Source organism: Echinops telfairi, unplaced genomic scaffold, assembly GCF_000313985.2.
Source record: "Echinops telfairi isolate 266 unplaced genomic scaffold, ASM31398v2 ScPeMD7_3533;HRSCAF=4204_0, whole genome shotgun sequence".
Lineage (NCBI taxonomy): Eukaryota > Metazoa > Chordata > Mammalia > Afrosoricida > Tenrecidae > Echinops > Echinops telfairi.
In genome coordinates, this window is record NW_022107431.1 from 64,766,405 (window position 1) to 64,775,881 (window position 9,477).

The 9,477-nt window shown below is 46.3% G+C and overlaps 1 protein-coding gene across 1 annotated transcript in view; it reads left to right on the forward strand.

Moving 5' to 3' along the window:
* Positions 1 to 683: 683 nt before the first annotated feature.
* The window catches only part of ARG1 (arginase 1), a 16,621-nt gene continuing 7,827 nt past the window's right edge, over positions 684 to 9,477 (forward strand). The window contains exons 1-3 of the mRNA XM_004702069.4: positions 684 to 789; positions 6,452 to 6,524; positions 8,949 to 9,123. Of these exons, the coding sequence (XP_004702126.1) occupies positions 733 to 789; positions 6,452 to 6,524; positions 8,949 to 9,123 (305 nt within the window). The 5' untranslated portion in view covers positions 684 to 732. The remainder of the gene's footprint in view (positions 790 to 6,451; positions 6,525 to 8,948; positions 9,124 to 9,477) is intronic.

Below are 9,477 nucleotides of genomic sequence, written 5' to 3' on the forward strand. Positions count from 1 at the left end.
GTGCCGCCTGCAGCCGATGTGTGCCCTGGTTAGCGATTTGTATTTCCATACCTTGATGGCAATTCCCCAAATGGAAATTTTTCCACACACCGTATTTCAAAATTGGCATGGCAACATTTATAGGTTTTTCATTAGGCAATGTTCCCCTTCCAATAATAAACAGAAAATGATGTCATATTCTTTCTCGGAGACACTCCCCTGCTGCTGCATCAAGTCTCGCTGATGGATTGAACGTCTGTGCAGGTGTGCACAGCTGTCACTCGGGGCACTGGAGACCGGGAGGGACTCAGGCACATCTGGCCACTCTCAGGTCTGCATTTTAAACAGGAGGACTCGGGGGCTTTGGGAGGATGAGGACCCCACCCTGAGGTGGCACGGAACCACAGTCCATCTTATGAAACTGCATGCAATTGTCCATTGCCTAAGAAAGATTAATGCCACCCAGCTAGCCGGCTTTTGAAAAAGGGTGTGAATTGGCATAGTGTATAATGTTCAATTAAGGAAAGCCTTAGACTGGGAGGAAATATGATTAGTTCACTTCTGAGCAACTCTGCGTAGTTTTCTTTTGACTTGGGCCATTTCTTCTGTGGGTGGAGCCCCTCTCCCTCATTAGAATAAAGGTAAACAGACAGCCCAATTATAAATGGGGGGGAAATGTGTGCCCTGTGTCACTGCGGGCTGCAGAGGGTGACGGCCGGAGAAGTTGGGCACAGGGAAGAGCCGGGCTGGAGCATGAGTTCCAAGTCAAAATCCATAGGGCTCATCGGAGCTCCTTTCTCAAAGGGACAGGTGAGGAAAACTTGACTGGAAATGGAATTGACTTGAAAAATTGGAGTTAAAAATGACTAAGTTGTTATTTGTGTCTTGGTGGTTTATCCCCCTGACATACTCTGGTCCTGGGGGTTGGGGAAGCCCTTTTTACCATATTTCAACACTGTATCATTATGATCATAAATCTGTTTGTCTCTATGGCATCTCATCACTACTAAAGTCACTTTTATTTGAATCTTCCCAATATTTCCTGCTATCTTTTAGAGGAAGCGTTTTTATTTGAAGTGAAATGGGCAATTTCCATGCTACAGATACTCATATAGATATTGTTGCCCTGATGGTCCTGGATGTGGGTGGGAGGAGGGAGGGTTTTTAAGAAAACCCTGTCAGTTGTGCAATTCATACCTGGGAAAATTACATGCATCGGAGGTAATTTCAGACTCCTTTGAGCTTGGATAACCTCAATACCATGGCTCCACACATCCTTGCAAATTATTCAACGAGGAGGCGTCAAAGAGTTTGTGGGGGAAATTCCATGAGCTTTTCCCTCCACAGTTCTGTGAATTGTTGCAGCCCCTTGTGTTATTTTAAGACTTTGGTGCCGTGATGAAGCTGGTCGCTGATAGGTTTCTTGAAGTGCTCGGGTGCCTCTTTCTGAGGAGAAGCAGAGAAAAAGAAAGAGACCCCACCTGCAAAATGCCAACTGAGAGGATGAATAGACTTATGAAATTCACAGATTCACCTGCCTGGCAATTAAAACCGTGCCTGTGACATTTACATGCACAGCCTTTTCTTTCTGCCAGAACACACTCACTCAGAATAACTGTAAAGAGATTTCAGGGCACCTCGGACGTCAGTAGGAGCCTGTGCTAAAAATAAACATAAAGAACTGCCCCAGCAGAAGACCAGGAGTGGGCGGACACTCCTCTGCCGGATTGCTGCCGCTGTTGCATTGAGGGGCGAGCGTTCTCTGGGGCTCGCAGGAATTTCTCTGTCTACCTGGGCAGCGCTTCCTCCCTCTTCGTTTTAAACTCTTGCTTTGCACTCTGGCCTTTTATCGCAAAACAAATTGGTAGAGGCCAGAGGTCAGAGACCTGGACTGCATTTGGACTCAGTAAATAGTGCTTCATGCCTCCCATGGTCCCTCCCAGAGAGAGTGCAAGGACGTTTTGCTGACATGGCCATGTTTCTGCAAATGCTAGTTAACTGTGAAACCCACAATGACCACAGCTGCTCCCGGAACAGGTCACAACAAAGCTAGAATGGAAACAATTGTCCAAAAGAAGGGAGGGAAATAAGTGACCAGAAGAAGACAGGAAGAAAGAGAACGAGGAAGTAGACTGGGCAGACTACAGCCCCGAGACTCGGTGCAGATCATCACAGCCAGCTGTCAGGAGCTGCAGCCCCCACGCACAGTGGATCACATGCTGCCCAGGGTTGGTGTTGGGCAGCATGTGATCCATTGTGATGGTGGCCTCTCATGCTTTTCATGGACTGGTTTGGGGAAGTTGATCGCTCAGCTGTTCTTCCTGGTCCAGCTTAGGCTAGAAGCTCTGCTGAAATCTGGTAGCTTCATACAATCCAAAGCCTTCTCTGAGAGATGGCTGGCGGCTGTGCACAAGCTGCATTGTCTGCCACTTGCCCCCAGGTTCCCCAAGTGCAAGGTGAGAAGTCTAGCACAGAACACCACCGTCCGTCCTCCTGCTGTCACTGTAATGGGCCAGTTGCTGTTGAGTTGATTCTGACTCACAGTGACCCCGTGTGTTTCTGTAGAGAGTTACTACTGGCTGTGATCGTTCAGAAGTGTACAGCCGGGGCTGTCTTCTGGTTAGTAATTGTGCACCGTGATGCCGAATAGCCCCTGTAAGGAATAGTACTCAGAAATATGGCCTGATGCGCATTTTCCATCCTCAGTAACTTTGTTTGCTTTTTCTCCACACAGCACCCTCCCCTCCCCAATTAAAACTTGGCCGTGAGACTTAAGCATATTGGTCCAGCATAGTAATAATTGAAAAAAGGCTTTTCTACACTTAGCCATGGTGGTTGTGGGGTCCCTTGATTCCATTTTTCACACCTAGCAACCCCATGTGACAGTCAAGTTGAACTGCGCCATGGGATGCTGTTTAGACTGTAGTCTCTGTCTCCTTTCTGATACCAATGCAGTTGAACTTCATGCTGACACCATCCTTGTGGTCATTCTGCCCCGAGATAGTCCTTTCTGTCTGAAGTCTGAGTCATACTCAGTTGATATTTATTGGGAAAAGGTATTTCTTCATGGGAGCAGATCAACAGACATTTCTCCCAGGGAGCTGCTGGGCAAGTTTGCCCCATGAATCTTTCGGTTACCAGCAGATGAGCACTTAACCACCAAACCACCAAGGCTATCGGCACTATGAGGGGAAAATGCTAGAATATAAGCAGTTCTCCCCACCTAAAATGAGATAAGAATTTGATAATTGGGGGGCGGGGTGGGGATGGGTAGAAGACAGAAGGGCAGAAAGACAGAATGCCTGAGAAAGCACTCTAGCCCTTCCCTCCTTTCCTAGCAAGGCAGTGGGGGTGAGGGAAGGAGGTGGCAGCCAACGCTGAGGTGGGCGCTATTATTTTATAGCTAACAAAAGCTCAGAGACAGAATCGTTTGCTCTACATCACACAGCCAGTGGCAGAGCCAGGGCTAGCGGATGTCAAAGCCTGCGCTCCTAAGCTGCATACATGGACACACCTGTCAGTGCCTCATGCCGACTGGAGCTTGTACTTGTGAGCAGGAGGTGCCGAGCGAGGATTTGACATCTAGTTTAAAAGGTTCGTTGAGCCGACAAAGCAGTTCCCAAAGTGGGCAAACCAGGCCGTTAAAGAACACCATCAGGACAGGTAGTCTGCATCCATGTCTCAAAGTGCTGCAGAAAAACGTCCCTGTGAGACTGATCAGGGCTACGTTGGGACAGATGTAGTGCCAAGAAGAAGTCTGGAAGATTTAGGAAAGGTTACGGAGTTTTAACCAACTGGCAGTTTTAGAACATATACTAAAGGTTAGCCCTCCACTACCAGAAAGAGAACTTTAAAGAGCAGCCTTGATTCCAGGCAGGGGATTCTCATGGCACCGCCAGTTTGTTCAGAGGCTTACACGTAGCAATGATACTGACCAGGTTGAGAGGATCGTCCAGGTTTTAACAGACTAGAAACAACAGCCTGGAAATTCACTTCTGAAAACCTGCCAGGGGAACCGCACGTATCACAAGCGATCCACTCTGTGACTGCTCGTGCTGATGGCAAAAGGCTGGACGGGTTCACCTCCTTGTGTGCGGGCCTGCTCTCAATTGGAAAACTGACACAGGATAAATAACAACAACAACTACACACTTCCAGCATTTAGGAATATAGTCTAGTCACAGGAAATGAAATGGGTGGCAGAGTGTGAGCCCATGCCGCACCTTGCTGGGGCTTAAGATACACTATTTGGTGTGTTAATGCAAAAGGGACTTAACGAAAGCAGCACAGGTGTCAGGACTAAGCGGGTGTCCCTTGCTATCAGGGATGGGACTTTGATACCAAGGGTTTGCCTGGCAGCTGACCGTCTGAGAAGAAGGATGAAAGAGCCCTAGAAAACGTGCGTCTTGAGCCCTCCAGTCAGCCAGGAGACTGGAGACAACCTCCTGCCAGCAAAAAGTGCTCATTGACTCGATAGAACCATAGTCAAGGTCGACGTTTCTCTTTGATGGTGCTTTCAATTCATTGAGTTGGTCTATGGCCTTGGTTGTGGGGAGAAGAAGAGGGGTCCTCCACAAAACATCACAGGTCCGGTAGGCGCAATTGTACAGTGATAATAAGTAAAGATTATAGTAAAGTCATAGAGAGCATGAGAGGTAGAAGATACAGTCAAGTAATGGAGTCAGACACAATTATCAGAAGGGAGTGGGCCCTACTTGTTGTGGGATAAACAGTGGTGTCTGCTTGGTCTAGATGGCTGATAGCTCTTAGGGAGAATGACCCCTAATCTACTCCTGATGACCTCCAAGTGTATAGTCATTCTCAAGCAGCTAAGTCTGGCATATATTTGGGGGAGACAGCTTGAGAGAAATCCTTGTTTCCCATACTTGGTTTCAGCCCACTTCTCTCCAGGGCCCAGGAGGTACTTGCCTGATGACTGATACCCATGCCCCTCTTTCGTCATGCATCTTATGCCTTTGCCCAAACTCTTCCTTGGCTTGCAAACTTTTCCCATCACGCTCTCTTATTTTCCTGGCGAAGACCTACTCATGTTGCAAGACTCAGCTTACATGCCATCTCCCCCATGCAGCCTTCCATGATACTCATTTTGTTTAAAGGCCCAAATCCCCTATTAACTTATACATTAACCAAAGTCAGAAATCCACCCCTTTTCATTTTTGTATCCCAACTTACATTATGCTTTTGCACAAAGTAAGAATTCCTTTTGATGCTGTGTATTAAGCATTGAACAGTTTACCACAAGGTTCGTGGTTCAAACCTACCAACTGTGTGAAAGGTGTGGCTGTCTGCGCTTATACAGATTTTGTCTTTGCATCCCTTTAGAGGGTTTCTATGAGTAGGAATTAACTCAGTGGCAGGGGATTTGATTTGTTTGCACAGAGTACATGTTTACTATAAGGATCTCCAGTGGCACAAGATGATTAAGCTCTTGGCTGGTAACCAAAATGTTGATGGTTCAAGCCTACTTTGCAGGTCGACCAGAGAAAGATGTGGTGACCAATGCCCATAAGGATTATAGCCTAGAAAACCCTATGGGGAAGCTCTGTTCTGCCACCTGGGGTAGCGCTGTGTTCACGTGGGCAAGCCAGCATCTCACCCAACAGCATGCTGACAGCAGGGTGTGGTGCGAAGAAGGGATGTGGGCTTCGGCATCTGAAAGGTCTGGATGGGAGCTTAGGCTGTGTGGTAGTCACCTAATCTGGTGTCAATTTAAGGATTAAGAGTGTAGGGGTGGAGTCCAGGCTGTCAATCTGGAGATAGCCAATGATACTTCTGTGTAGGCCTGGCCTTCTCCTGAGAATTCTGGGAAATCTGGTACTTCCTCCTTGGAGGCAGAAGACATCTCTCTCTCTGCTACTCCCCCTGGGAAACATTGCAGAAGACAAGCCACATGGACACAACCAGACCTCTGAAGCCGGAGAAGCCACAGAGAGACCTCTGCCAGCGCTGAGATGCTTACGATGCCACTGGATCCAAAGACTTTCTACTCACTGGCTTGTGATTGTCCTGCATTTGGCTTCATTGCATGTGTTTCATGATTCTAAAGACAACCTTATAGATTGGTATTGGACATATGGGCTAATATCAGACTTATGGCCTTGGACTGGACTGGGTTGGGATGTTTTCTCAATGTTCAATTGCTCTTGTATATAAATCTCTTTCTTGTACACATGTGTGTCCATGGATTTGTTTTTCTAGTCTACCCTAACACAGGCTCTGCCACTTTCTAGCTATGTGATTTAATCCTTTTGATCCCAGCTTTTTCTGCAAGACACCTGAGTAACACAATCTACCTTGCTTTGAGGACCAAATGAGAGTATGTAAATTCCTGGCACTGTAGGACCTCAAGATAGGATAGTGACAATCCAATGGATTAAATGGTAACGTGTTCATTTTGGGGACATCTGAAAGTGATGATCATGTCTATTTTGTCTTTTCTTTAATTGTTCAGCCACGAGGAGGGGTAGAAGAAGGCCCCATCGCATTGAGAAAGGCGGGTCTTCTTGAGAAACTTAAAGAACAAGGTACATTTTCAGTTGAAAGAATCATTTTGTTTCCCCCACCCCCACCCCTACTCAGACGGAAGGAGCCAGGGGGCTAGTTAAGCTGGGATGGGTTGGGAGTGGTATTTATAGTACAGAATGCAGAACTGTTTGCCACCTTCGACACATGTTATAAAAAGGAGTATCCCCGATGGGGAGAATGTCAGAAGTCAATGCTGGATGAGTATTCCCTAGAAGAACACATAGCCCCATTCAGATACAAGGGGGAAATGCCACTCCCTTTCCATGACTTTGAACCCTTCTCATCTTTAGTCTTTGTAGCCAGACTATTCTACAAGCAATTCTGTGCATGTGTGTGTGTGTGTGTGTGTGTGTGTGGTGGCTAGGGGGCAGGATAGCTGGGGGAGGGGACAGGTGTGGAAAACAAGTAAGTTGTAGCTAGGGGGTGTCAGAGGAGCCACATTGCTCCACTGGGCTTCCAAGGCTGTCCCCTTTCAGAGGCCTCTGTGCCTCTGGGTGGGTTCCAAGCACCAAATGCTGGTTAGTCAAGCAAGCCCTTTCATGTCATCCACTCTCCTTTACCAGTAAGAGGACACGCCCCTGTCCTTTAAAAAAAAAAAAAGAAAATGAAGAAAAACAGTAATAAGAGTAATAATGCCAGGTGTTTGCATAGTGCATGTGTGTATTTAAACACACACACACACACACACACACACACACACACACACACGGCTTCAAAAACTTTGTGGACAAATGTAGTGAAAAGGTAATGGATTTCCCCTCCATGAACATTCTGAAGCAAATGCAAAACTGTATGTATTTCAAAAGTGTAGGCTGAGGCACGTGGGGTCTTACATGAAGAACACGAGTGATGTGTTGGTGAAGGGGACCAGTGAACCTCCCGTATTAGTGGTAGCATGTCAACACATTAAAGCTACTCTGGAAAAGTTTGTCAGTTTCTAAAATATGCTTACCTTTTGACCCAGCAGTTTCACTCCTAGGCATTTACCCAAGAGAAGTGAAAATATATGTTCCTGCCAACACCGGTACTTGGACTGGTAGCAGCATTCTTTATAATAGTAAATTTTCAGTAGTAAGAAAACAAAAGAACAAAATGTTCAGCAGCTGGTAATTAGATGACAAGACGTGGTCCGCCCTTAAGACTGGGTAGGACTCCTATATAAAGGGATCAACAGGTGCCACAGGCAAGGATGTGGTAATTTTCAACGCCATCACACTGTGTGAAAGAGGCCAGGCCCCAGAGACTGGGTACTGTCTGCCTCCATTTAGTGAAGTTCTAGGAAGAGGACAGCAATAGAAAGCAAAACCTGGTTGCCTGGGGTTGAGGTGAGGATGGTTGCAGTGGGGCAGGAGGACATTGGGGGCTGGGGGGCTGGTGTTAATGGGAGTGTTCTACAACTCGATTGTGGTGGTGGCTGCAAGTCTCTGCATATTTCCCAAACTCATTGACCTGTCCCCTTACTATGGGGGAATTTCCGTGACTGAAAAGTGGACCTTACTAAAGAAAACAACAAAACACCCCACAGAGAACAGAAAGCTTATTTGCACAAGTGGAAAATTTCCCTCAGCGAACTTGGTAACATTTTATGTTGACTAAATCTCTCGAGTGTTACTGAATCGTACATACGTGAACATAACACACAACGAAGCTTCAATTACCTATGGAACATGGTGCGGCCCACGCTAGTTTTCTGTGGAGCTGTATGCTTTTCAGGCAGAGCTTCCTTCTTAGGAAGAACATCAGAAATGTGGGTGCCTGCTTTTTTTGCTTTCCCTTATTGAAGAAACGTGAGATGATCAAGCCTTCTTAGCCTGAGTTCTTGAGTGTCAGGCTCAGGGATCAACCTATATTCTTGTTACATCTGACCCTAACACTAAAAGGCAGGTCCAGTGGGCAGTGCAGAGGGAGAGCCGGGCTGCCTCAGCAGTTGACAGTGTGCATTAGAACACAACCACAGAGTTGGAAATCTTAGAAGATACGCCTGAATTTTCTTCTGGGTCTAAATACTATTTTCTTAATATTCTTTCCATAGAAAATTTAAAAGCATATGAGGGAAATTCAGAGCTAGATTGATTTAGGTAGGTAGGCAGAAAGGGAGAGAGAGAAAGAGAGAGAGGAGAGGACAGGTGTGTTGATATCCGGTCCAAATCATCTGGTTCAAAATGCTAGCTCAGCCCCTAATAAAACGATTAAAAAAATGCTAGCTCTTAGTGTCTAGCCTAACTGGATTGATTCAAGAAGGATTAGGCACTCTGTGGGGCCCTGGGGGATGCTGCTAGGCAGAAGCCTTTATGACATTTACCTTCATGCAGACCTTCCAGAATTTTTTTTCTTATGCCATTTAAATATAATATCTTTCTAAATTTGGAATCATCCTGTGCATACTGTTTTGTAATCTGCATTTTAAAAACGTTTCATTTTAGCATGTGACGTGAAAGATTATGGTGACCTGCCCTTTGCTGATGTCCCTAACGACAGTCCCTTTCAAATGGTGAAGAATCCAAGGTCGGTGGGAAAAGCTACAGAGCAGCTGGCTGGTGTGGTGGCAGAAGTCAAGAAGAGTGGGCGAACCAGCCTGGTCCTCGGCGGAGATCACAGGTCTTGTTGAATGATTGTCTGTGGGAGACGGCACGAACCCGTCTAAGGCAGCGGTTCTCAACGTTCCTAATGCCATGACCCTTTAATACAGTTTCTCATGTTGTGGTGACTCCCCCCCACCATAAAATTATTTTTGTTCCTACTTCATAACTGTAATTTTGCTACTGTTATGAATTGGGCAATCCCTGTGAAAGGGTTGTTCAACCCCCAAAGGGGTCGTGACCCACAGGTTGAGAACCACTGATCTAAAGGCTCTGTTATAATCTAACAGGATCTGTTCAGTATAATATAACCATAATTTGTTTTCTTCGGGACCAAATGACATACAGACTGATAGAAATCAAACAATCCCGA